The sequence below is a fragment of the Aulonocara stuartgranti genome, assembly GCF_965226115.1.
Source record: "Aulonocara stuartgranti genome assembly, chromosome: 6".
In the NCBI taxonomy this organism is placed as follows: domain Eukaryota; kingdom Metazoa; phylum Chordata; class Actinopteri; order Cichliformes; family Cichlidae; genus Aulonocara; species Aulonocara stuartgranti.
Window position 1 is genome coordinate 17,687,327 of NC_138944.1, and position 27,473 is coordinate 17,714,799.

The 27,473-nt window shown below is 41.1% G+C and overlaps 3 protein-coding genes across 6 annotated transcripts; 2 read left to right on the forward strand and 1 right to left on the reverse strand.

The window, feature by feature from the left end:
- Positions 1 to 15,414, forward strand: LOC309708950 (uncharacterized protein). 3 transcript variants are annotated; one of them, XM_082537323.1, is made up of 18 exons: positions 1 to 154; positions 2,527 to 2,687; positions 4,601 to 4,767; positions 4,897 to 6,029; positions 6,369 to 6,508; positions 7,517 to 7,682; positions 7,769 to 7,849; positions 8,864 to 8,896; positions 9,130 to 9,198; positions 9,369 to 9,458; positions 9,788 to 9,882; positions 10,947 to 11,586; positions 11,736 to 11,970; positions 12,845 to 12,956; positions 13,083 to 13,242; positions 13,429 to 13,542; positions 14,993 to 15,079; positions 15,187 to 15,414. In XM_082537323.1, the coding sequence occupies exons 1-18, from the start codon at positions 2 to 4 to the stop codon at positions 15,331 to 15,333; spliced, it is 3,783 nt and encodes a 1,260-aa protein (XP_082393449.1). In that variant the 5' UTR covers position 1; the 3' UTR covers positions 15,334 to 15,414. The 3 variants fall into 3 exon arrangements, with proteins under 3 accessions (XP_082393449.1, XP_082393451.1, XP_082393450.1); XM_082537325.1 differs by lacking the exon at positions 1 to 154 and adding an exon at positions 1,860 to 1,947; XM_082537324.1 differs by lacking the exon at positions 1 to 154 and adding an exon at positions 1,868 to 1,964.
- A 105-nt stretch (positions 15,415 to 15,519) lies between these two features.
- smdt1b (single-pass membrane protein with aspartate-rich tail 1b) lies at positions 15,520 to 17,274 on the reverse strand. The gene is made up of 3 exons (XM_082537330.1): positions 17,019 to 17,274; positions 15,958 to 16,117; positions 15,520 to 15,776 (listed from the first exon to the last, which is right to left on the reverse strand). The coding sequence occupies exons 1-2, from the start codon at positions 17,178 to 17,180 to the stop codon at positions 15,980 to 15,982; spliced, it is 300 nt and encodes a 99-aa protein (XP_082393456.1). The 5' UTR covers positions 17,181 to 17,274; the 3' UTR covers positions 15,520 to 15,776; positions 15,958 to 15,979.
- Positions 17,171 to 26,978, forward strand: LOC309708951 (putative RNA-binding protein Luc7-like 1). 2 transcript variants are annotated; one of them, XM_082537326.1, is made up of 11 exons: positions 17,171 to 17,280; positions 18,490 to 19,794; positions 20,279 to 20,373; positions 21,271 to 21,369; positions 22,745 to 22,855; positions 22,970 to 23,113; positions 23,825 to 24,001; positions 24,345 to 24,529; positions 24,605 to 24,634; positions 25,040 to 25,201; positions 25,874 to 26,978. In XM_082537326.1, the coding sequence occupies exons 2-11, from the start codon at positions 19,734 to 19,736 to the stop codon at positions 26,109 to 26,111; spliced, it is 1,302 nt and encodes a 433-aa protein (XP_082393452.1). In that variant the 5' UTR covers positions 17,171 to 17,280; positions 18,490 to 19,733; the 3' UTR covers positions 26,112 to 26,978. The 2 variants fall into 2 exon arrangements, with proteins under 2 accessions (XP_082393452.1, XP_082393453.1); XM_082537327.1 differs by lacking the exon at positions 24,605 to 24,634.
- The last annotated feature ends 495 nt before the right edge of the window (positions 26,979 to 27,473 follow it).

Consider the following 27,473-nt stretch of genomic DNA (forward strand, 5'->3'; position numbering starts at 1 on the left):
CATGTCGCCCCCTGCTGAAGACTGTTACTGTTGCCAGTTCCAGCCCAACACCTTTGACCCCTCCCGCTGTAGCTCCTGCCTGCGGCCAGATCACATGCACGTCAGCGGCGCTCCTGCAGCAGATGCTGCACAACAGGATACTCTGCAGGAGCTGGTATGTAGCTACATCAGCTACTGTGCTTTCTGTGTAGCCACCTGGGTATGTACAAAGTCTTTAAATTAAAGATAAAGCATCGTTCAGCTGATCATATAACTGATCACAAGGCCACTTACAAGTTTTTAAACCTAGAAGAGGGATTTGAGCATTTCCCAGGTCTTTTTGACCAGATCCCAAAAAACCAAATGTGGAGCAAGGGTCATGTTTGTGTTGCTAAAGATACTAAAGAATGGAAACTAAAGGTTTTTATGGTCTCACAAAAAACCTTTAGTTTATTTTATTGCCTGTTTTATTTTCTCTTTTTAAATCTTTTTATGACTTGTAATCTTATGTGCAGCACTTTGTGATTCTGTCTTGAAAGGTGCTATATAAATAAAAACGTATTTATTTATTATTATTATTAATACCCTTTATTACAGTGACCTAAAACTTGTAAGTCTTACTTTAGCTACTATCTGTCTGGTAATCCTCTGCTTCATTAAGGATGCATACATATATTGCCAGAGGTTTCTTCTTGTCAAAAGGGAGTTTTTCTTTTCCACTGTTGCCAAGTACTTGCTCAAAGGGGGTCGTTTGATTGTTGGGGTTTTCTCTGTGTTTTTCTAGAGTCTTTAATTTAATTTGATTTCATTTGATTTGGCACCATATAAATAAAACTGAATAAAATTGAAATTGCTTTGACTTGAACAGATGGCCAGGATCTCTGTGCTAAGCAGAGTCAAAGGTTGGAGGCAGATCGTTTGTTATGGTGAAGCAGCCAAAGAAAGAATTTTGATAAAACTTTAAACAATTTATTCACAAATTTGAAAATGATGAAGCTATGAATTCTTATATCCAAAAGATAAAAGGTCAAGTTTGGATTAACACAGATTTAAAGAAGAACTTTCTGATTAGCACAGATATACCGCCTTACCCTTATGGTCTCTGACTGGAAGCCCTCATTGAGGTGATGAAAATTGTAGATCCATTCTTTTGTGATTTATTCAGTCCAACAGCTCAAAAACAATTCACAAGCGCAACATAATTTTGGTTTGTTTCCTAGGTAACCAGCCCATATTTATAATTCATACAATGGGTGCAAAACAGGGTCAACATTGCACAGTTCTATATATTTGTGTACCAAAGGTTCAGGTTGACTACCCAGATGCTCAGATTCTTTGCTTATACGACAGTTTTATAAACATTTAAAATCAAATAAAATGACAATTTACAAGAATGATGTCAGCCTGTAATACAATTACCAAGTGATAAAATTGTGGAGGTGGGAGAAGGATGGTGGCATTTGATTCTGTATCATTAATTAATGAAAGCTCATTACCATCCTTAGGGAATAGGTTGTAATCTGATACGCCCATATTACACATGCAGGCACATATCCTCGTGCAACACCGGCCCACTTAACTTATTATTCAGAGCAATGTCATTGTGAAACTTATGTTAGTCAACATCATGACTCGAATGTAGATTTTATTTTCAAGTGAAAACAGAGTAAAACAAATGCATTTTATTTAGTCCTGCATCCAGGAAGCATCAGGAGCTAAAATGAGAAGAAAAAGTTTTGTGTTAATGAGAAGCTGACCAGAAGGAGAGATCAAGATAATGATAAGAAAGACAGTAAGTGGGCAGTTCTGGTGATGTAAAAGCACTGGAGCAATGAAATAATGATGAGCATGACCAGAGACTAGCTTGAGTTACGTCCTGTGCAGGCTAGATGTGTTGGCTTAGCTGGAACGACTGGAGAAGCAAAGACAGAAGTGGCTACACAGCTTTGACAGCAGATTTGCCTGAAGGTCAGTGATCAGTGACAGTAAGTGGAATTTGTGTTAATGCTCAGACTCAGCAAGTTAGTTTGTTTTTTACTTTTGTATAAAAATTCAGTTTGTTTTGCTGTGACTTGTTTGATTTTTAAAGTGAGTAGACACATGCCATCACATAGTTGCTGTATGAAGCTTTTAGTGGGTCATAATTAGATATAAGCATTGGCTGGTTTATTGTAAATCCAAATAACTGAGAAACCTGCACTTTTAGGAGGTTAAATATTTTTTAAGAATTGCAGAATAATTCAAATTAGACAAGGCTGCAGTCACTATGCCAAACTGACAATTTTGGTTCCCATAAATTTGTTGAATTCTGTCGTTTTTTTGGTTTTAAATTGGTTGAGTTATCCAAGTTAGGACTGCTAAACATGTTATTACTGAACTGTTATAAAAAAAAAGCAGACATTATTTCGACACTTTTACTTTGAGTTGAAATAGTTTTCAAAAATAGAGACAAAACATTCTGATTGACAGCATTTTTCTTAGTTTAAATATCTAATTGTCACTATTAATCCAAATGCTTAAGATATGTTTCTGCTCCCCACAAACCAGGATACAGATGATGATGATGACGACACATGTGCCCTGTCTGAGGTGACCACAAGTGCCAGTAGTGATGATGTCAGAGGCGGTTGGACCTACGAGTGGAGTCTAGAGCACAGTCTGAGTCCTGAGTGGGAACTTAATATCGGTGATACTGACATACAATCCAGGTGAGTGTATCCAGTGTCCCGTTTTTAAGAAACCACTTTTTTACCAAGAACCTGCCTGTACTATATACACTGAGTTAGTGAACGAGTATCACTGACTGGCCAGCTCAATAACATCCATTAGCTCAATCATGGAGTTGTGATCATAAATTTATGTACACTCATCATGGGTGTGAATGTCATGGTAATTCTGGGGTATTAATAATGTGAACTGTAATGTCCACTGTATAGATTTTTAAAAACAAGAGCTGGGTGCACAAGTTTTAATGTATTTTGGATTTTCTTAAATCCACACAGGGTCAAAAGTATACCCTCATTAATATTTGGTTAAATGTCCCTTAAAAAGTTGCACCTCAACCAAACTGTTTTGGTCGTTTCTGGCATAATTCTGGATACATATTTGATCACTTTTTATGGCAGTATTGGTAGAGTTCATTTACATTTGTGGTTTTCCTTACACAACTGTGGCTTCAGTCCTCAATAGGGTTGATGTCGGGGCTTTGAGACGACCATTCACAAAGCTTAATGTTAAGCGTGCTTTATCCATTCCAAACCCGTTTTGATGTGTGTTTGGGGTCATTGTCATGTTGGAACACTCAATTGCATCCCAGGATCAAGCCTCAAGACGTCGATGTGAGATGAAGTTGATGAATTTGGAGGAAGAATTTGGTCCTCCTTTTTTTTTTATTCACCATTTTTGTACAACGTCCCAGTACCACTGGCAGCAAACCACAAACCTCACTTGATCCCTAGCTTCCAGAGTCTAAAGTGCCGATAGTTAAAAAAAAACAACATATATAGTTCTTGATATTTTAAATGTTCTTGCTTTGGTGAGCTCTAAACTTTTGAGGAAAAGGTTTAGACTAAGTGGGGCTTTCAGGAGGAAGAGGACCTGATTGACTGCTGATGGTGCTGGATGTTGTGGTGCCACAATAATGATAACTGATCTGTTTATTGATAGTGCAGACACAGTGAGCTTCTCTATCTGGAAATTCAGCATAGAAAGGGGTGCATAATTATCAACATAAAATGTAATAATTACATCAGTGTTTTATACACTTCATCTGTGTGGACAAAAATCTGCTCTCATCATATTTCCATAATAACTACCGTAGCACTCGGGGCTTCTGTTCAAATCACTGAATATGCACTGTTCTCTCACAGTGTAGTGATCTCAGAGAGTCTCTAACTATAACTCAGGCTCTATATTCGGTACACTGAGTCTTTTCCTCTTATCACAGCTGCAGCAGCACCGGTGAGTCTCTACACACTCCTCTAGCATTTTATATTTATTTGAAAAATCTGTTGAAACTTGAAGATGGTCTTAAGAATACATCTGCTTTTATAAATGGCATACTAAGAAGGAGTAATGATATATAAATGATGAATTAAGTACATGATAACACCTAACTAATACATTAATAATGCCAATAATTAAGTTGATTAAGCTAATAATTAAATTAATCTGTAACTTAATTGACGTATGAAAAAAATCAATGCTGTTTATAGAAATATATATTTTATATATAACCTACTGACGGTGCTAATCCATAAAATGAATACGTGATCAGTCTTAATCCTTCTGACCTGTAAGCCCGACCTCCAAAATTCTTGTACGTAAAATTAAATACCATGTGAGCAGGGGCTGTTTTGATGGTTTCCTCTGCTGATCATAATTAAGTTCTGAGTTCCTCTGAAAGTTCCTGTATGGAAAAAGAAGATTAACATTATTTTCCTTCTTTGTTTAATGCCAAGAGTTTAACGAAAGACAAAGCTGATGGAAATCTTAGACTGACAGCACAGCAGATGTGTAAAGATGTTCTTGAAGCACTTCTTCACTAACTTGAGCAAACACTTTAGATGCATTCAAATAACAATTTATCGCCCATCGACTGATTGTCTGCTACCTCTCCCAGCTCTCCAAATCAGTTGGATTCTTCAGAGAGGGGCCGATCCCCCAGCTTGGAGCGGTACTGTGTGGCTCAAAGAGAAATGACACGGCTGGACTCCTCTCCCCCACAAGGCACTGAAAGCTCCTGGATGGATGAGAGGAGAGGGAGAAACAGGTCCCGCCAGGCGTCAGGTCAGTCACAGGCATGCATCCCAGTTAGAACTAAACTCCATCATGAGCATTTTACAGAAAGATAATCCTCTCTGATAAGCTATTTACATTTACATTAAGGCAATGATCACAGATTTGTTTGATTTTCAGAGTCCTGGGGAGATAGGGGACAAGAGAGCGGTTACTTCTCTCCCGACAGAAGAGGTGATGGTGAGCAGCAGATTGAGGAGGACAAAAAACGTCAGTTTCGTTACTACGAGCGGGGGCATCCCCTTCCAAGCAACTATGTTCCCGAGCCCAAGGCCTGTGTCCCTTACAGGAACGTCAACCTGGGAGTGCCTTCCCAGCGAAGAAATCATGAGACGTATATGCAGGAAACTTGGAGAAGTGAATCCCCGCAGAGATACACATACCACTCAAACTTTAGACGAGGAGATTCCCTGACAAATTCTCCGACACGTCACAGCTCTATGAGTCCAGAACGCTACAAGCTCACCGAATCGCCTGTGGGAGCTCAGAGAGGGAGCTCCCTCTGTAGGAGTCAGACTCGGTCTCATACTTCATCTCACAGCTCTCCACAGCTTCCATCATATGGTCCTTCTTGCCATACATCAGGCTGGTCCAGTCCATCCTGCCGGAAGTTGTCCAATGCCTCTCGCACCGCGTCTCCCTCCAGGGCCACACCATCTCACAGGCGTGCAGGCTCTTTGCTCTCACAGAATGGTGAATATGATGCTATAAAGGGATATAGTCGAGAGTCAGGAAGTCCATCACAAGCTTCGAACAGGCACAGTTTAGACTCTGAGAAGCTGTACAGAAATCTCGAGTCTATCTCCCGTCGTGGCTCGTCGGCTCTTCAGCAAAATTCATATGAGCTATCCCAACCATCCCCACGAATCAGAACAGCTGTCAACAGCTCGACCAACACTCGAACTCGGAACAGTCGTGACGTTTCACCAGCCAGGAACGGCTACGGCACCAGCCACTCCCCACAAAGAGAACCCTGCTCCAGAGACAGCAGGCTGAGTCCACAAAACTCATGGCAGGGGTCCGCACACTCTTTACTCAGCATCCCGGCCTCACCTGGATCCTCGTCATCGAGGCGGGGCACAGTCTCGCAAGTCTTTGGTGGATCACTGTCACAAGCTACAATTACAGGAACAGATGAAGCCGATGAAGGAAAAAACAAAGTCATAGGTGACCGAAGCAGGAGCGCCATTAGACGAGGCATGGACACCCTGCTGATCTCTGAACCCAAAAAGGCTGCTGTAGATGCTGAGGAGGTAAATAAGTCGTGTGAGCAGGAATTTGGCTGATTGTCAACCTTGAGTTGTTAGCCAATGAACATACTGTGGATAATGCTCCTTTCTGGCACTTAGAATGACTAAACCTATGAAAAAAGACTTAATCTTTAATTCACAACTAGCAACTGACACAATAAACTCATTAGGAAGTGTTTAAAGTGGTAAAGTAAATATTCCATTATGCCATATTAATGAAATGAAGATTTAAGGCACTCCTGCACTTGCTTCAGTTTTTAGAATTATCTATTTGTTTAACAAACACTATATAAAAATCAGTCTTGCCACATGCTAACATGCTAAATCTTTTCTAAATCTAAGGTGGGGATGACCATAGATGATTACATAGTGCTGGCTGATATTCCCAAGATCCAAGTGGAATCAGAAGAAGAGTTTCCAGGGCTGAGGTTGAGGAACCAGAGTCCCAGTCCATGCAGGGACCAGAGACTCAGGACATACAGGTTGGTGATGTGGCATTGTCTCACTGCTAGTTTTGAGCACTTGCATCTGTTTAAACACCTAACTGGGCCTTACCTAAATGCCAACCGAAATGTGGTTGGACACAGAAATATTCAGCTCATCCAAGACTGACAGAGGTTCTGAGATGCACACGCTAGCCAAAATAGGCTTTAGCAGTTATAGTTGAAGTTTTCTTACCACATTTTAAACCTTATAAATCTTCAGTTGTAATGTTGCAGGAACCAAAATCAACATTAACAGCACTTCATATTGCCTTTCACTACTTAACTGCTACAAAAGAAACTAGTGGATAAAAGTGTTTTGTAGTCAGTGACTGCCTGAATTATCTCCTCTGAGATGCTCTGGTAGGTCTTCAGGGCAGCCACCGGCTGGCTGTTATTTGCTTTCTCCGCCTTCAGTTTTTGGCTTCAGTTTAAAAAAAAAAAATTAAAAGGCATGCTCTGTTAGGCTGAGATCAGCTGACTCACTTGGCCATTGAATCTTTGCGTTGAGAAACTGAGATGTTTGTGCAGTATGTTTTGGGTCATTATCCATTTGCACCGTGAAGAGTTGTCCAATCAATTTGGCAGAACCTGACCACAAAGTATAGCCCTGTAAATGCTCAATTCATCCTGCTACTTCTATGAGCAGTCACATCACCAGTAAACACCAGTGACCTTATTCCATTGCACTCTCTGATAATTGTATAAAAATGGCTGTAATCCATAAACAGTTAGTGCAATACTTTGGTTCAGTTGCTTCACTTAGTGTTTAAAGTCTGGACTTGTGCACTACAATCTGCTGTGATCTGTGCATCACTCCTTCACTAGCTGGAAAATTAGTGGGCAGAAAACTCTTTGAAGATATGTATTTATCTGATGTGGTAACTGATAGCATTAATTTATGGCCTGAGAAAATAAACATGCTCTTGAACCTTTTGCAGAGGTCTGCAAAAGTTCACTTTCAAAACATATTTCCTCTTTTCATTTCCTCTACACATTAACTTTAAGGTATCAAGATGAAATAGACAGATCGAGCCAGTTCTACAGTTCAAGGCTGGAGTCAGATGAGAGGGGGAGAGGCAGAGAGAGAGGGAGAGACAGACGGGAGAAATGTCGAGACTCTGAGAACGGACGATCGTCTCGGAGACGATCGGCAGCATCTCTTCATACACAGGTAAGATGCAGTCACTGCAGGCATGTTTATCACAAACAGCTGTGTTTAAAAAGGCAAGAACGTCCTGTCTGTTTAATCCATCAAAGACCTCAGAGAGCCAGAGTGGAAAACACAGATCCTCCAAGGTGAATGAGCGACCGGCTCCTCCTGAACGTCTGCAGACACAGGTGAGCACTGTCCAATCCAATCCAATCCAATTTTATTTATAAAGCACTTTAAAATACCCAGCACAGGAACAAAGTGCTGTACAGAAAATAAGTTAAAACAATAGAATAACAAAAAACAGCAAATTAAATAAATAAAACACATAAGACATAAAATTAAAACAGCCCTATGTTAAAGCAAAAACAAGATAAAACAGCATCGAATCACCTAAAAACAACTAACTCATGACTTCCTGCGTCTGTATATATCACACGAGCATTTGGAGGAAAATAGGTCATTCATGTATTTCAGCCCCTCGCAGAGACACACACTCGCAGGCAGAAGTCATTACCTAGCACTCTGTGTTTTAGGGCAGCATGTTCATTCGATTTATCATCTTTATTAATAGGTTCCAGGACGGTTTCAGTTAACGGTTTCCTGTATTTGCAGTGTTGTGCTGTCATGACTAAAACAGCTGAGTCACTGTACACTGATGGATGACCACGAAATGAAACGTTCAACAATGTTTCTGTTTCACTGTTGAAAACTTTTTTTAGTAGTTCACACAGCATTTCCATATGTAGGCACCTCTGTATGTGTGAAACTTTTATGACATCCTCTTTACATATCACATCGGGCACTTCTTCCAACCTAATTCCTCTATTTCTCCTCCTCTTCATATTACGATAACAACGGATCACATTCGTCATACACGGTGAGTATTTTTCAGTTGGTACTATCGTTCTAATAATGTACCGTCGGTTCCCCTTTCCCTTCCTTTCTCCCTCTGACAGTTTGATGGTTCACAGAAACTACACATCTTCCTCTTTGAATGTTCCTGTTCAGTTGTATTTTTCTCTATCTGCACCTCGCCACATGCGTCGATCTGTATTAGTTATCTCAAGAGTGCAGTCGTCTGTTTCCGACAGTTTCCGCTTCCTCTAGTTTCACAATGAAGTGTGAGAGATAAACCACAAAGAGAGCTCTTTCATTCTGTTTGCTCGTATCGCTTTAATTGCAGATGTTGTTTCTCAAAGGGGTGGATGTCCAGACTGGATGAACATGGCAAGGTAAAGGTATTCTTTTGAAAAACGTATTATATTTAACTAAGATGCTGATTCTAGCTTTAACCACATCCTCATAAAACCTGCCAGACAGGCTCAAAACACCACCAACGTGACTCATCATCGTGAAACATCTTGAAAAGAGTCTACATACTGTAGAAATGAATGCCAACGAATGGGTTTGATGGTCATGGCACCAGTTAGTTCATCCTTGTCCATGTTTACTGTGCTTTCCGCAGTGGAGGAAACACTGGTTTGTTCTCGGTGACACCTCGCTGAGATACTACAGAGACTCAGAGGCTAAGGAGGTATGACACTAAAGCAGTTTCTGGTGTGCTGTTTTTGCACAATCAGGAAGACTTTATGAAGTTTGTTTTTTGATACCAGTAGGTCAGTTTCCTGAAAAATTAATTGTTTGGGGGAGAACTGTGACCTTATTTGACTCAGCTAAAGTTATGCTGCTCTTGTCGTGCTGCAGTCAGATGACCTGGATGGAGAGATCGACCTGACGTCCTGCGTGAATGTGTCAGATTGTGATGTGGACAAGAACTACGGACTCCAAATACAAGTATGTATTTACAGCACTTTTGTTTTTTCTATATAAATAAAATTGAATTCAATTTCAATTATTAATGGTGTTGCTCAGTAGACGAAAACACTGTCAATTAATGTCTGTGAAGGTTCTCAGTCATCCAGGTCAATTAATCGCACCTCCACCCCCCCAACTCCCAGTTTCACAGCCAGACAAAAAGATGTTTGGCTGCTCCCTGTTTAACGCGTATATGTGTATGTGTGTGTGTATGTGTGTGTGTGCGTGCGTGCGTGCGTGCGTGCGTGCGTGCGCGTGTGTGTGTGTGTGTGTGCGCGCGTGCGATTGTGTCTCTTGATCTGCCCCAGACAAAAGGAGCAGTGTTCACTCTCTCTGCTGTGACATCCAGAATTCGGAAAAATTGGTTGAAGTTACTGAAGCAGGCGATCCAGAACAACACACAGTGAGTCTGGCACTATGGTGGGAGACAGTGAGACAGAAAGTGTTCAGATCCTTTAATGGGGACTTAAGGAACACATGAAAGTGTAAACATATTGTAATAATATTCAGAAAATAAATAATATCTGCAAAATGTACCCAAATTCTTAGTGCACATAGAATATGTGATCAGTGTGTTTCGCTTTTACATATTACATTGTTTTATTACTATTATTAATGCATTAGGCTTAATGCAGCAGACTGTGACTGTTGTAGCTGCTGGAACTGGAGTTCATTTCAAGAACCATATACACTATTTATTACATACATACACTATTTAGTCATTTCATTTAACTTAGAACCTGATGCGTGTAAAGCAGTCTGGCTGGATTGTTTGATGTACGTCATTTCCCTGATTTGTCTCTCTTCACTGAAACTGTCAAATAAAGGCGATTCTGGGTCGAGGTGGGTGCAAGCCGATGAGGCAGGTTACAGTCTGGACAGGTAGTTTGTCGCAGGGCTAACACGGAGAGGCAGACAACTATTCATGCTCACACTCACACGTACAGCCAATTTAGAATCACCAGTTAACTTAATCTCTCTGGATTGTGGGAGGAAGCTGGATTACCCACACATGCACAAGAAGAACATGAAAATTCCTTACAAAAGGCCCAGCCAGTCAAAAGAACCCCTTCTTGCTGTGAGGCATCATTGCAAAAGTTCTTTCTACTTTCTTATTTTTATAGTTTTATATTATTATTTTTTTTCATAGAATTAACTAGCCCTGTACCTGCGCACTTCATAGACTTTGTGCATTTCATTACCAAAGCAGTAAATGATCTTAAATTAAATTAAAATTACTGGTATCTCTTGATCTTAATTAGTGGCAGACAGAACAGAAACACCGTACATGGTGAATACTTGATGTTTATCATAGTGCTAAAATCCTCAGTCTCCAAAAACAAGATCTGAACATTTCTGTGGAGCACGGCTATGATTGGGTGGTCTGCCTGCAGCGGACCTTGTCTCTCTTATCTTTCTTTGAATGTGTAACTCTACTCTCCTGTATTTCCCTCATTCGGACCTCAGCCAATCAGACATCGGCAGCGAGAAAGCGAACCCCCTCTCCCGGAGACCGTCACCATGCCAACCCCCTGCTCAGTTCACCTGCAAGGATTCGGGCTATGAACCTGCCACTTGCACCTCCACCACTAGAGCTGCAAACTCCTACCAGACCGAAATCCACCACCAAGCAGCAGACAGAGATCTGGGTGCGGACTTATCGCTAGCCAGTCAGAGAGAGGAAGGGGAGTGCTGGGACCGCGAGCAGGCAAAACGACTGGAGGAGAGGAACAAGTGGTTTGAGGAGGGGCTCCCCGTCAATGAGATGGGCAGCAGGTGGGAGTCCATGGAGCTGAAAAAGGGGAGTGTACCTGTGCCTGTTATTGAAACTATGGACTCTGAAGTTAACAGGAAGTGGGTAGAATTTGAGACAATGTCATTTCAGGACATAAGCTCACAGTCTCTCATAGGCACCCAGGCTTATCAGTCAAGCACCGCACAGGCATCTGCATCTCTACTTACTCCCCAGAGAGATCACTCACCACCTCAAGAGGTCAACCAGTCTGTCACCGGGTCACAAACTGATACATCAAACATGAAGGAGGCTCCTCCATCCATAAATGGCGCCCAGATCACAATGAATACAGCTGAAGCACTGCAAAAAGAGGTAGGAGAGAACTTTCAATTTAAAAGAAGCGATGCACAGAATCAGGGCAAGAAAATTATACTATTATCCAACAGGGATCGGGATTTCAGTCTTTTTTTTCACCTCCTCCCTCTCTACCCTTACACATTTTCTATAAAACAATCTTCCAGGCTGTTTTTCTTCGAAAGCAGGTGGAGAGCATTAAGAGGGAGCGTGCGGCCATGGGTATAGAGGTGGAGAGTCCCTGTGGCACTGGGGCACCTTGTAGGGCCAGACTGGAGGCCATGGAAGTAGCACACAGGAAAGCACTGCAGGAGCTGCAGGAGAAGCATGCCAAGGAGATAAAAAAGCTAGAAGAGGAAAAAGACAGGATGCTACAGGAGGAGAGCCAAGCAGCTGCTAAAGGTGAGTCAAGGAGTATCAACAGTAACAGCAGCTTCAGCTAAACATGAGGATTTGCTTTTTGCTCTCTGCAGGGTGCAGTATTTATTTTAACTAAAATAAATAATTATGAATCTTAGCCCTTGGTCCCTTACATGCATGTTACACAGTCATATCATTTATCAAGATTGAATTCCTTCAGTCCTAAACATCACAATAGTAGAGTAGATACTAGACTCCAATTTACTTTGAAAGTTAATCTTTTGAAAATAAAGATCTTGCTTTAGGTATGAGGGACCATTAATTTATGACCGTAAGGCAGTATGCAACTATCCATCCACTCTCTTAGCCAGTTAATCCAGTGAGGGTGTTTTCTACGAATTCCCTCTTACGGCTCAGACTAAATCCTGGAAAAGATTAAAGTTGTGCACAAATCATTTCAGCCATTATTAGACCTACCGAGGATGACAGTGTGAAACGACTGCACTGAAATGACTCTTCTTTATTCGTCATCTAAGTGAAGAAATTGATTAATTCATTCTTTCATCTAAATTTTAACTTTTTAGGGACCTGCACTAAAACGTATTTCATGCCAAAAAAGGCATTTATTGATTTGCAATTCAGTAAAATTAACATTTCTTGACTGATACATGAGAGTCAAGAAATCATCAGCTCACACATATGAGAAACCTATTAATACCAAGTGTGTACACAAAAAAGGAACTGGACTTGGAGTCATAGTGCAACAAAACAGTGGTGCAAAAATAGAATATATGGTATTTACTGTATACAGTACTACCTACTGATGCTGCTGTCACCTGCAAGCCTATTTTTGGTGTTCTTGTTTTAAGGTTGTTTACCAAATGCATTAACTAGCTAACTTACTGTTCATCAAAAGCTATGGAGGCACTGAGAGCAGCTCACAGAGAGGAGCTGGAGAGACAAGTGGAGAAGGCCAGGAAGTCGTTCGCAGGAGCGGCACATGTGGATTCATCGTGCCGAGGGCAGGCGTAAGTGTACCATAGCCCTCCTCGCTGCAGGCTGAAGATGTTCTACACTTGACCACACGCCTGTTGTGATGCATTATAATTAAGACCTCACAAAAACCTCACAACTCGTGTGTTTGTGCATGCCAGGCTCCAGGCGGATGTCTTGCACTCTGAGTTAGATGTGCTGTCAGAGCGTTACTCTCAGAAGTGCCTGGAGCTGGACCGCGCTGAACACAGCAGTAAGAGCCGAGAGACAGAGCTCGGACGCAAGGAGAAGGAGCTGGAGCAGCTCAGAAGAGAGAACCAGGTTTCTGCACAGCCTTTGTTTGCAAATGAATTTGAATACAGAACAACATGATGTGTTAGAAAGTGAAACGATGACCTTCACATCCTCTTTATTTTATTCTTATACGTTTACATATTGAGGAAACATAATAAAGAAGCACATACATTGTAATACTTCTTATTTCTGAGCTACACATCTCTGTTACAGGATCTCAAGGCCAAACTGGCAGAAGAGATCAGCCGTATGCGGTATTTCATCACAGGTCAGAGGTCGGATGTGGTATCCCTTTGCAACACTGAGTGCGCTGCATCAGAATTAGAGGTATTGATTAGAGTTTCTTATATGAAAAGAGATAAGCTGAAAAATATATTTGCCCACGCTCAAACCAACTTTATTTATAGCTGTGTGGAAATATTAAAGGACAAATGTTGACGTCACTGTCATCACTGGGAACCTCACAACAGCATCTGATCTATGTCTGTGGGATTTTGAACCCACTCCATAAAAACAAATGGATCAAAGTGTTTTCTTTTGCCTTGTATCCTGATTTAATGACCCCCTGTGGCGACTGTCACCTGTTTCTTGGCCTCATTTTTGTTGAGCATTCAGCTGCAGTACATATCGCCACCTACAGGCTGAAATAAAGTACATCATCATCCTGCGCATCTCTGGTGAATCAATCGACTGGTGAATCTAAGCACATCTAGGATGCATTTGAATCATTTCTTTTCCTCAGGTTCCTGCCTGTCAAATGTTTTCCATTTTTATTACACTGTAAAGTGATAATTAAAATTCTGATGGAGATTCTTTATTATTCTCTACAAAATAATAAAGAACTCTTGATACATGGCAGGATGGATCCATGTTTTCATGTTGTTCACACCAAATTCTGACCCTTCCATCCAAATGTTGCAGAAACTCATCAGACCAGGCAACGTTTTTCAAATCTTCTTTTGTCTAGTTTTAGTGAGCCCAGGCTACAATTCACACAGTGTGGTCATCTGCTGCTGTAGCCCTTCTGCTTCAAGTTTCAATATATTGTGCTTTGAGACATACCTACATACCTTGGTTGTAATGAGTGGTTATTTCAGGTGACTTTGATTCCTATGATAATAAAGCAATCTAGCATCAACAAGGCATTTTTTCCCAGAGAAATGGCACTCACTCACTGTCTGTAAATCCTACTTTCAGCTGCTTCCTTATTTACAATGAGTCACCATAGCAGGCAGCTCTGCATTTTTGATCTGGTGGGTTTTTTCGCTCTTCTCCTCTTCCCTTTTCTGGGAGGCAGTGGGGAGGTAGAGCATACAGCCCGATCCGGCGGGGAGGTGTGGGAAGCCAGATCGGGTGGCCCCCATCCGGCTCTCCTCTCTGCTATCTTATCCCTCTTGTCTTACTTCTATCACCTTTTCTATCCCTTTGATAAAGTGAGGCTCCATAAATGTTAAAGAGGTAAGTATTATGTTTTAGTTGCATTGAATAGATAGAAGAAAATAAACTGTAGAAAACTAAAGAGAAGAAAGAAGAGAAATAACAATGTAACATAAACCAGTGGCCTCCTTGGATGAGGGTGTCTAATGATAATGGCCGAAACACCTGATGAATCCAAGGTCCACTACTGACAACGTGTCCCAAACTGGTAACGTTTCTGGGCTGCCTTTTCTCGTAACAGCCATCCCTCAAGATTTTCTCCATTTAAAGCAATGCATTATCAGGGATTGTAACATCTAGTCCTTTTACTGAATAAGAGGTTGTGTTTAATGTCTTACAGACTCTACTCAGAGCAAAAGAAAATGAAGTTCAGTATCTTAAAAAAGAAATCAGTTGTCTACAGAATGAAGTGCAATCTCTTACAAAGGTATGTTTTACAGTCTAATCTCTTTTATCACACAGAAATAATACACATTAAAAATTTAGAACAATTAAATGGCCTAACTATGCTTACCATGTCTGTCCTTATTCCAGGAGAAAGAAGTCGCTTATGAGCGTTTTAAGGAGGCATATGTAGAGCTAAGTGACACAAGGGGGCGTGGCCAGCTGGAGATGGGCTCACTCAATGAACACCTGAGACTGGCCAACGCTGCCCTTCAGGAGGGAGCAAGACAGACCTGACCTACGTGACCTACGAGGACACGCCTTAAAAAATGTACTTTGAGAAAGAAAACCAGCCAATATTTTAAAAAAGAAGAGAAGAGAAAAGAAGGGGGAAAAAAAGCAATATATGTTATCATGACCTGATAAGCCTAAAATGAGCCAGAATTAAAAATTTTGGGTGTTAAGATTAAATAACAACAAGTGTTTTCCACATAAGAGACTCTTTATTTATTAGTCACACACAAACATGCAAACAGGAGCGAGGCCAAAACTAGTATTGTGATAGCCTCGCATGATATGACATTTCTGATAAATTCTTGAAGGCAAAACAAGTTAAATATTAGAGAATAGGGAAAGGAAGAGGGTGGAGACAGAGGGGTTTATTTGGAAGACAAAGGGCCCCATCTTCCCCATCTTCCTTGTGCCGACTGGTATGCTTTCAGTCAATATTGCAAAGCACCCTGTGGATGTAAATGAAAAAAAAAACAGAACACAGTTGTCATCACTGGAAAAATGTCACAGATTACTTCCTTTGACATGCAGCTGACACACCCTTTACACAGTAGAAGACCGTGACTAAAGGTCCCAGCCTCAATGCTTAAAGATTGCATAAGGTGTGGCTAATAAGCACTTGAACTTTACCATTTACTTTTCCAGAGTTAGGTCAATCGTCGTCATCGTCGTCTTCAGGGACAAAGATGTCGTGCTCCTCCAGGAGGGCGGCAAAGTTCTTGCTGATCAGATTTCCCACATAAAGGAAAGGCACCACCACTAATGTCATGCGGATGAGACCAAATGGTGTCTGCAAAAATCAAACAATGAGAAAAGTTATAGCTAAACCAAGAGGATGCAAGAACTATTCAGATCACTAAACATAACTAGGTTTTCTGCAGGTGTTGTGGCACAGCTGGATTCAGGGGAGATTGGTTGTAACAGAGCTGACGTTTTACAAATTTCCAGGTAAAAAAAAAACAAAACTGAGGCCAAACTAGCAGGAGTGTTTCAGAATATCTGAAACACAAAATGCTTTCACTAAAAGCACAACTGATGTCACCAGGTCATTACATCCTTACACTGAAGCTCTATTCTGAGTCATGTTGACTTGGCTCCGGAAAGCATGGTCGATGGGTATCTCCATATGAATACATGTATTTGAGTTAACAGCCCTCAGACAGTCGTGAAGCAGATTCCAGCAGAGAATCATATACAAATGTCGAAGGCCCAAAAAGAGTGGACGACGTGTGTGTGGTTACAGAGCAGATCATTTTAGCCCTTGACCTCACGGCAGTTTCCGTCCATCGATCATTAAATATCAATTTCGCTTATTAACGTGTTTTTATTGCGACATTTTATTGCGACCAACTGGACATGTCCTGCCCGAACATCGACGAGTTTAGGCTTCAAGTCTATAAATTACTCGCCAACATTAGCGGCTGTCCAGCGGACGTATTTTTTAACGACACAACACTACATTTCGCCAAATAAAACGAGTCTTTGAATAATAAATGATCTTTAAATTTACTAGTGACTTATTTCCTTTAACAGCCTCTCCCTTTAACAAAACAAACGTTCATTTGCTGATTTAACAAGTCCGGTGCGTATCCTGTCTTTCTATTCGTCAAAGCTTCCGTCAAACCACCGCTGTCCCGCCCACTCGTAAACTCCGGTCGGCTACCTCTGTAAACTGAACGTTGGAAACTCACTTTTTCCGGCTTCGGTAGAATTGCTCCAGACGGCGTAGACACTGCGGTCCTGCTTTGAGTCGTCCTGGGTATATGTGAGGTCTTCAAGCCGGTATTACGGGTCATTATCCCCATATTTCTGGAGGAAAGTCGCAGCGGGAGCCGCAACATACTCGCCGCCATTTTTCCTGTATTTGTGACGGTAATGGGACGTTTCTAAGGGTTGGACCACATATGGGTAGGACTGGGATGCCTTGTATGGGCGTAGCTTGCGGTTTGACAGGTAAATGATGAGTAATTCCATCCTAATGTATTGTTATTATAGTTGAATGGTCTGCTACAGATAGATACATGTGGCCGTAAAATACACATAGCTGAAGTTAAGTCACTAAGGGCCTTTTAAACTTTATTTAAAATTTACGGAACTATTTACTATGTTCATATTTAACACAGTAAACCTTTGTACAAGCAACCAATCACAGTTATCAGCTTATTATAATATCAGGATTGAAACTGAAGAGAAATAACGTAAAATACTAGCCGATGGTTATAATTCTTTGCATCTTAAACTGGGGTAAAATCAGGACTTGCAGCCAGTTTATGTGTTTATGTTTATCACCTCTGTTTGGACAGAAACAACTTTTTAGACTCAATGAGACAAATGAGTTTAAAAAGTATGAGAAAAAACAAATTAAATGATCTCCTTGTTTATCTTAAGGTCTCAAGATTTTTTTTTTTCTTTTATATTGACATACGTCACTCGTGACAGTTTGGTTAGAAACATGCACATTTGTGTAACCCTCTGGAGGTCACTGCTCCTCATGTTCCTCCTCAAACAAAGAAGAAAGTACTAGTCATTGCTGACAATGTCTGCTGTCCTAACTCTCCTTGTGTACTTGCCTGCCCCTTGAAATCTCTAAGTCATAACATTACGGAGAGCTGAAATTTGCAGATTTTGATGTGCCATCCTCTTGGAGGAGCTGTTCTACCTGTACAATCAGAATGAGCACCAAAGCAGGTGAAATGGAGAGTGATCTTTGACCACCAAAGTCTAATTCCCTCCTCACTGTATCAAAGGGGGAAAAAATCCTAAATGCTTTCAAGCCATGTCCTTTTTATGAGACTGAGGCAGACAGGTGGAGAAACTAAAAAACGTATGGAAAAAAGGAATGCACTGCCACAACTCTTTACAAGCTGATGCAGTAGGTAACACTCATGAGGAAACTATGGTTCAGCAGTGGTAGTGCATTGGCAGTATATGGGCAGCTAAGGACTGCCCATCTACCTGCAGAGTGCATCTGTTGTCAGGTGGGGGCAGTCTCAAATATCTGGTACAAGGAGTTGTTGCTGGTCCATCATCCAGCTGCAGAGAAGAGCAAAGTTGTAACATTACGAAGAGCTGAAGTGAAACTTATGTTAAAAAGCCACTGTCTGTGCTTTTAATAGTCTACTTTTTAAACTTTGATGTCTTTTCGTGCTTTTCCCATTCCAGAAGAATGCTGCTGCCACTCCCTTTCCTTCCTAGCATCCATGTTGATCATGTTTGGATTTTGGAGGACTGCAACAGACACAACGGTAGCATAAATTAAGAATGATGTACCAGCCTGACAGACTGTAAAATGAAGCTAATGCAGACGTGCCTAAAACTGCTGTTCTGAGAGTGGCCACTTGAGGCAGGGCCCAAAAGCAAGTCAGCCCACACAGACTTCATTGTTATAATGGCAGAACATTTGTTTACAGCCTGGTACCAAGAAAGGCCTCTATGGAGTGAAGTGTCAAAATATCATCCCCCTTATCACAGCTGGGAGTGGGCACTTGAGACTAGCCAATCCTTCTCATATTAAAAATCGTAACTTTCAATGTCTTATTCACAATGTTTATAACTTTAGGTAGTCTTTAGTGTTGTGCAATGAGTCTGCTCTAGGATCCCAATCATTTTGATATTCATATATGTGTGAATATCAAATTAGTTATTATACGTATTGGCCAGTGACAGTAGCACATATTTTCTAAATATGCTGAACATTTTAGCTTTGCAACCATGTTTCTATGTGTTATTTGTAAGATCAGAGACACTTTAAACAGTTTATATGTTTGTGTGGGGGGACACCGAAAAACTAAGAAAAAAACAAAGCAGGATGATAATAATAATAACAATAATAATTGTTGGTGATATGTAACGTCACCAAACAAGCCCGCGAGGCTGACTGCAGCACTTCCTTCGCCGCTGCACTAGAGCGCGCTCCGCGGGGACGCGCATGGAGGGGGAATAGGAAGAAGGAAGAGAGGACGCTGAACAAACTTGATAACTTCTAGCTGACTCGCTAGAAATCTGTCTGTGTGACAGTGGAACTGGTTACTTATTTCTGTGTAGATTTTCTTAGCGAACAAAGGCCCCGTCTAAATTCAGTCACCGTTGTCTCAACTCACCACACGACCCGACCGGCGGACCCGGGCAGCAGTTTTCAAACAGACGTTGCACTTGCTCGGCCGACCCGAAGCCATCCAACGTCACAAAGTCACATTTATTTGCTTTTGTTGAAGTGCAGGGATAACCAGTACATTGAAGTAACGCTGTACACAAGCAGCTCGCTGGTTAAAGGCTCGGAGTCTTCCTCTTGGTGGGAAAACTTATCCGCGGTCGGTGCTGTTGGAGGAAGAGACGAGGCCTTGCAGTTGAGGAGGCTGCATGTGTTGAAGACCGCTGCTGGCGACGTTATCTGAGCACTCATAAACATGTCGGCCCAGGCACAGATGCGAGCGATGCTGGACCAGCTCATGGGGACGGGGAGAGACGGTGAGAGGGGCCTCGCTGTGTTTGAGATTGGTTACTTACAAAATCAGCAGCGTGTATGACTGTTGCTAGCATTAGCCGACAAGCTAACCAGCATACTTTATGGTGACAGTGCGGCATGCTTTACAAATCATGCTAACTAGCCGGCTAGCTACCTGTTGTATTTAAGTTTGCTTGGCAAGTTAGGTTGTCGCACACATCTGTTACAAAACCAATCCAAAACAAACATCATGTCGGCATTTTATTTGGCTCATAGTCATGTGTTCATTTTTTCTTCCCTCCATTTCCTCCCTAGTATTTTTTTTTATTATTATTTTTTTAACCACAAGGAGTTTTATCGGACACGTTTACTGTACCTGGATGCTACAGTGGTTAGAGATGTATGACTTAATCAGTCACAGGTGCGGGCTAATAACCCAGTATGATAGTAAAATACTGTACTTTTCATGAACGCCTGCTTTTCTGGTTTCCTTCTTTTTTTGTAAAGGTGACACCATGCGGCAGAGAATCAAATTCACAGATGAGCGAGTCTGCAAAAGTCACCTCTTGGATTCATGTCCTCATGACATCCTCTCAGGCACCGTGAGTATCGTGTCTACGCACGCCTGAACACACGGAGGAGAGCTTTATCATATTTACACACAGCCGTATAATATATACAGTAAATACAGTCACACACACAAGGCTGACAGGAAATGTATGGAGAGCTGAGATGTGTTTGAGCTCTACTTCATTGTCAATGGGGTTGAAATGAAATAACTTTTATATATATGGGAAATAAACACATATCCAAACATACTAATAAGCATTTCTATTTTTACTGATCCACTCTACTAGAACAGCTTTGCATAACACACTAGCTAGCGCACAGTTTCACTTTCTAAAACATGCTGCTTTATCTTCCTCACAAGGCCAACGACTCTGAGGTGAGCTTTTTCTTTGATTGGCTGCTGAAAAAAAGGCTGGTTTGGTTTCATTTAAAACTGTACTTAAACATTCAAATGTATTAGTGGGGATGTGGCCTGAGAGTCATAGACTTTGTTTTAATTACAAATATGAGTTGGGATTAGAGCCAGATCGTGAGATGGATTCATTTTACCACTCCGATGATGTGTTGTTGCTTTTATTCATTGACTTATCCTCTTACTTTCTGTTCCTTAACTTCGACTGGACTGGACTCAAAAAGACTCTTCCGAAGTTGAACATCTACAAATTAAAACTGACAGTCAATTTAATTCCTAGAGCACTGAATATAAACAGATAGTTTGAATAGTGTATATGGAAATCATCAGACCTGTGTTAGCTTTGCTTCAAGTTAAAGGGTATCACATTTGGATTCTTTAGTGTGACATCAGTGAAAATTCTTGTGTCCAGGACATTTTATCTTGTAGCTTTTTTGTTCTTCTTCAGATTTTGGGCTAAAACGTACGAGTAAAATGAGGCAGTCAGCTAACATCATTGTCATTTTGATTCCTGTAGAGAATGGACCTGGGAGAGTGCATGAAAGTGCATGACTTGGCACTCCGAGCTGATTACGAGATTGCCTCTAAGGAGCAGGAATACTTCTTTGAACTTGATGTAAGTTGTACGCACACACCCACAAAGATATTCTCTTGAATGTCTTGTTGAACTCACTACATCTACTTTGATTGCTAAGACTTTTCTTGAGAAAGTTAGTTTCAAGCTCTACCTAAAAGACTGTTCAGAAACACACAGAAATACACACTACTAGTCAGAAGGTAGGACACCCTCATTTGTTCATATGAATGTAAGTTTGGACACAGTAAGTTTTCCTGTGTCCAAACTTACTGGAATGTCCTAACACAGAAAAACTAATTCCGGTTCAAGAATAATTATGTATTTAATTTTAACTCAGGATCATCATAATTTTTGATCAAGAGGGTTATTAGTGAAAGACGTTAATCAATATTTTTGCACACTTCAAATTTACTTTCCTTTACATTTGCAAAAAATGCCTCTAGCATTAGCAGAGGTTCTGTAGAGGTTATTCATCAAATCGCTCATAAAATATGGTTGTCTGGTCTATGTATTACAGACTCATGGACTTCAGAGTAACTGACAAGTTATGTCACTTCGGTTTTCATGCATTTATTGAACATAGGAACTCGCTGAGTAAAGTTAACCCTTGAATTGTAACTCAAGCCTCTTTTAGCAGCACCAGTCACCATTGGTCTTTTGATGACTGTCTTGTTGTGTCACTCAGTCTTTGCTAAGCTTCAGGTCATGGTCTGCCGCCCTGACATTTCCAAGTAAAATTTCCTAATACCAATGTAAATGTATAGTTCCTCACTTGGTGCTCAAGCCCTGGTTTAGCAAAGCAGAATCAAACCACCATGCTCCACAATTTTGTAGTCTGCTGTCTTTAGCTTATCTTTTTTGTGGACTGATGTCCGACATAGCTTTTCCAGAAGTCATTAGCAAAAAGTTCACTTACCTTTCCCAGCACTGAAGTATATATTTTAAGTCACTGTGTTTTTTGTGGACATTAAAGTAAAACTTTGTGTTTTTTGTTATTTTGACTTGGCTGAAGATGAAACCATATTTGAGTAATTAAATCAGTAATCCTGGTAATTCCAAAGGGTTGATAAGCTTCTTTTTTCATTAACACAGTTCACAACATCCTTGCTTACAAGGCTACTTTGATGTCATAGAATAGCCTGGAAGGTGGTAAATTAGTCCACACCACATTAAGATGTTAATGAGAAGGCATCCCTCTCTCCAGGCTTATCAAACGTATGGTGTAAGTGCTGCTATTAAGCTTTAAACAACTGCTTAAGATGAGAGCAGGAAATGTTTGGAAACTGAATGTTTTATAGCCGCGTTTATAAACTCACTTCATAGCAGGTACAGACTATTTAGTTCAGCCACTGTTAAATATTCTTGAGAATCCTGCAATATAATATTTCTCGGTTATTTCTGTATTTTTTCTCAGGCCGCTGAACACCTTCAGTCTTTCATTGCTGACTGTGACCGCAGAACTGAGCTGGCCAAGAAAAGACTAGCAGAAACACAGGATGAGATCAGCGCTGAAGTGGCTGCGAAGGTGACGCACTGTTGACATTTTTAGCTCTAATTATCACAGGAAAAGTCTACACACTGCCTAAAAACTATTAGCTTAGCATTCTTTTCTTTTCTTTTTGTTTCCTTTCATGAAAAGGCTGAACGTGTCCACGAGCTTAACGAAGAGATCGGGAAGCTGCTGGCCCGGGCAGAGCAGCTGGGAGGCGAGGGGAATGTAGAAGAGGCCCAGCAGCTGCTGGAAAAAGTGGAGAAGACCCGGGCATTAAAGAAGGAAGCAGAGGTTAGAAATGTGTTACCTACCTAAGTGATAAGTGGTAAGATGTTTGCAGCCACATGAGAGGTGCAATTTCTGTTTACTGTTCTCGAGCACATTTGCTCACCAGCCCCACTCGCAGTTACTCTACTTATGTGTCCGTGCCTGAGTAAACACCAGTTTGTTTCACCATCTCAACTCCTGTCACACCTGGTCTCTCTTTCATGCCATTTACTTGTGAAAATTTTGTGATTTTTAATGCTTTTTGTGGCACTGTTGGGGAAGTAAATGACACACTGTCCTCTCAGTTGTTAATTACTTAAGAAATAAAGTGGTTTTGGGATTGGGGATCTGTCCTGTGGGGATCACACTACATGTATACTGTGCCTGACTCCAACAGCACCGGACCAGGGCGCAGTCACAGCAAACACACTAGTTAAGTGAACCAGACTTTGGGGATCGGATGCACTCGTAGATGGAACAGATGGCCTAGTCTGTGTACACCATTGATGAAGGTTAAATGTGTGGTTTAATGACAGCGAGTTCATGGTTCATGCCAGTGTTAACCTGCCTGTCTGAGTAGAGCAGCTTCACGCTCTTCACAAAGTAACAGAACTCATATCGGACACACATTTTATCAGCTCCCAATCTGCAGCTTGCATAATAGGTCCGAATAATGAGATGCAGGTTGAACAATTTTTATTCTGCTCCTTATAACCATAACATTTGTGACTGCAGGATATTTACCGGAACTCAATGCCTGCCTCAAGCTTTCAACAGCAAAAACTGCGAGTGTGTGAGGTGTGCTCTGCCTACTTGGGTCTCCATGACAATGACCGCCGCCTGGCTGACCACTTTGGGGGGAAGCTGCACCTCGGTTTTATTGAAATCCGTGAGAAGCTTGAAAAGCTAAGGGTAAGGATGTCCTGGAGCAGGTCTATGCTACTATATGCATGAGTATTGATTAGTACCACAAATGTATCTGTACAGTGTTATAAAAACTACAGTTAAGGAGGCAGTATGCGCAGCTGTATCCAATTTAGTCATTTCATTTATATAACACTTTTCCAAATAAAGCTTCAAAGTGACAAGAAACACGTAAGGAATCAAATCGAAAACAAGAAGAATTAATTTGCACGTCAAACAAGTTTGATCAGTTCAGAAAGTCATAAGATGTGAGGGATAAGAACAGATTCGGGGGTTTGTCTCCCTGTTAGGCCTGTTGTGTTGACTTCATTCATTTATTTTTTTAATTCAGAAAGCTGTTGTCGACAAACAAGAAAGAATGCGCACGAGGCGGCGAGAGGAACGTGAAAAAGAAGATGAAAGAGAGCGACAGTGGGAGCTGGAGAGGGAGCGGGAGAAAGAACGGGAAAGGGAGCGAGAGAGAGAAAGACAGCGGGAACGAGAGCGAGAGTGGGAGAGAGAAAGGGACCGAAGGAGGTAAATGATCAGAATCTGTCGTTACTGTGAAACGGTTTCAAGTCATCGGGAAACTGAAGTGTCTCTTTTTTTAAGGTCAAGATCTAGGAGTGGAGACCGATACAGGTATGCAAGCATCACTTGATAAGTTTTTTTCCCAGGTTGGCAAGGCAACTTGTAATTTCACACAATATAAAGCCGAATGGTGCGGTATCTGTAAATGCACGCAGTGGGGTTATTAATGCCATAACCACAAATATGCCACAAAAATACTCAAACCTCTGCTTTCCTGGTAAAAGAGCAGAGAGGAAAACAGCAAATTCGTACGTATACTGACGTATACTTCTCGTGCAGGATGTCATTTACAAGACAAAATGCTTCCGAATTCCCACAAAGTCTTTATCTAAATTTATAGCACACATCAGTACAGCCAACCCTTTTTTTTTTTTTTTTTTTTTTTTTTTAAGACCTAAACAATATCCTTTTCTTCTTTTTTTTTTTTTTTTTTTTCCCTGAAAATGATTTATCCAGGGATGGAGGCAGTTCGTCCTCCCATCGTTCAAGGCGCCACCGCTCCTCTCACTCCAGAGAAGAAGGTGGGGAACGGGATCGGGAGAGGGAGAGGGAGAGGAAACATCGACACAAGGATAGACATCGCTCACGCTCCCACTCACACAGACGCAAAAAGAAAAGGTGCAGATTTTATTCATCACTGAAACTTGCAGAAATCTGCATCATGACCTGTGTGGCGTAACATCTGAATTAAAAGGTCAATTTTAAATAGTTTCAAGTGATTCTTTTAAATGAATACTACAAGTACTAGAGCTTTACACACTGTTGCACATATTTATAACATCTATTCATTATATATAGTAATATGTGGATATAAGGTGCTTGATCATTTTTCTTCTTGGATTATAGATCATTTTGACATTCAGAAACCATAGACTGTATTTAAAAGGTGGACATAGCCACTGTAACGTCAACCAGTGGTTTGTCCTAAAGTATGAAAATATTATCCTAGTTCCCATTGCATTTATTACCTGAGTAAACAAAAAGCTGATGAGTTTAAGGTCTCGGCTGCTAGTTTCAGTTCTTAAAGAATAGACAATGATGTGCATTTGGTAAAATATGATACCTATTAGTCATAAATAAGGGAAAGTGTGGTACATTCTGATTGACAAGTAGCTACTTTGTGCAAAACCTCTTGGTTTTGTGGTCACATGTGTAATAATTAGTTTAAAATTAAATGTAACCAGCCAAATATTACCAACCATCTTTCTAACCATGGACCTTTCTTCAGCATTTTCATTCCATAGCAGACGTCAGTGATTCTTTTGTTTTTTCTCTCTCTCACTTTTTCAGATCCTCCAAGGACAGATCATCTCACACCCGCGACAGAGAGCGCTCAGTGTCTCAGGAGAGATGGAGGGAGGGTGCAGGAGATGGATGGCGTGGCGACAGAGCAGATTACAGAGACTGGGAGGACAGGGAGAGGTCCACCTCTCCAGACATGGCCAGGGAAAAGGAACGAGAGAGATCAGTGTCGTGCGAACGGGACCGACGGTCCAGCTCGGAAGAGCGAGAGTCCGGGGAGATATGAACAGCAGGGGGCGCCTCCAAAGAGTTTAATTTGGATATATTATTTAGTAAAAAACATAATAAGAGCATGGAGAGATGTGAGCCTGCTGGTGCGAGTGTGTGTGCTTGTGTTGACTTTGTATACGTGTTCATGTTGAAAACGGGACATGTATATTAGGTGGGGTGGTGGTCGGTGGTGGTGGTCACAGAAACATGCAAACCAGTTTTATAAGAATGAGGCGAGGCTGATCTGGAAGCAGTGTAGTCGTCATTTTTCATGTCATGTCAATGGTCCTGTGTACAGTTACTTTCACACTGATGAGGGGAAGAGTGGTGAGAAGACTGCTTTAAGTCCATTTTTATTTTACTCACACAAAGTGCTGTATTTTTTTATCCTTAGTTTAATGTTAATACTGTTTATCCCGTTCCCTTAGGAACCTCAGTTTCAGTAGCATGTTCAGTCTCGATAATGTGGCGTGGCCCTTGCAGTAATGCTTGAAATGAGGTGTGAATGACTGAAGGCACTTCTTATGGTTGTTTTACTTGCTGCCTTCAAGCCATGACAATCTCATTTCGCAGATTTGACATGCATCGGTTAAGATGCTGTGATGAGCTTGTACTTTGAATATAAACTCACTCACTCTCACCCACCCAAAATATGTCATCCGAGTATTTCTCCCTAGACCAGGAGGTATATAAATTATGTGAATATTTGACTTGACACTTTTCAGAGGGGGGGGGTCAACTTTGCTGTGCCACCATTAATTGAATGATTTTGTATTTATTTTTTTTGGCTTCCATTCAAACAAAAAATGTTATCCAGATTTCTCTCTAACTTGTCTCCTGCTTTTTACAGCTGCATCAGATTAAACCCACCTTGGCAGCAAAAGTTGTGTGGTTGGAGTGCAACAGTTTTTTGTTGTGGTTTGTTTTTAAGCTTTAATTGGGGGGGGATACCTCAATTATAGTCAGACACATTTTTTAACATTATACAAATAGGTTTCTATTTTTTTTTTCCCTCCTATCATGGAATGAAAGAAATGTAGATCAGTTCATCACAGCTTCCTGATGATGTTGCCTAAAGGTGAAGAAGGTTGTGGCAGAGCTGTTGTGTTGGTTTTCAGTGAAGTGTATTTCCATGTGTTTAAAACAAATCACCCAAAAATGCTGTCTTCTTATATAGAGACATTGCTGAAAACCACATACACACTCCACCCACTTCATTAGGTACACCTGTTCAGCTACTAATTAGTCAATCACAGCAGCAACTGGGTCCATTTAGACATAAAGACAGGTTCAAGCTGACCATCAAAATGGGCGGTGGTTTAAGTACATTGGGGATGGTTGTTGTTGTCAGATGGGCCGTTCTGTATATTTCAAAATA

What these genes read in the sequence shown, in the direction of transcription:
- LOC309708950 (XM_082537323.1), top strand. Translation starts at nt 2, where the DNA reads ATGTCGCCCCCTGCTGAAGACTGTTACTGTTGCCAGTTCCAGCCCAAC. An exon ending in GACTGGATGAACATGGCAAG is followed by an intron (nt 8,897 to 9,129) that starts GTAAAGGTATTC and finishes TGCTTTCCGCAG; the next exon opens with TGGAGGAAACACTGGTTTGT. An exon ending in AAGTGCAATCTCTTACAAAG is followed by an intron (nt 15,080 to 15,186) that starts GTATGTTTTACA and finishes TCCTTATTCCAG; the next exon opens with GAGAAAGAAGTCGCTTATGA.
- smdt1b (XM_082537330.1), bottom strand. Translation starts at nt 17,180, where the DNA reads ATGGCGGCGAGTATGTTGCGGCTCCCGCTGCGACTTTCCTCCAGAAAT. An exon ending in TTCTACCGAAGCCGGAAAAA is followed by an intron (nt 16,118 to 17,018) that starts GTGAGTTTCCAA and finishes TGATTTTTGCAG; the next exon opens with ACACCATTTGGTCTCATCCG.
- LOC309708951 (XM_082537326.1), top strand. Translation starts at nt 19,734, where the DNA reads ATGTCGGCCCAGGCACAGATGCGAGCGATGCTGGACCAGCTCATGGGG. An exon ending in CATGGGGACGGGGAGAGACG is followed by an intron (nt 19,795 to 20,278) that starts GTGAGAGGGGCC and finishes TTTTTTGTAAAG; the next exon opens with GTGACACCATGCGGCAGAGA. An exon ending in CACAGACGCAAAAAGAAAAG is followed by an intron (nt 25,202 to 25,873) that starts GTGCAGATTTTA and finishes TCACTTTTTCAG; the next exon opens with ATCCTCCAAGGACAGATCAT.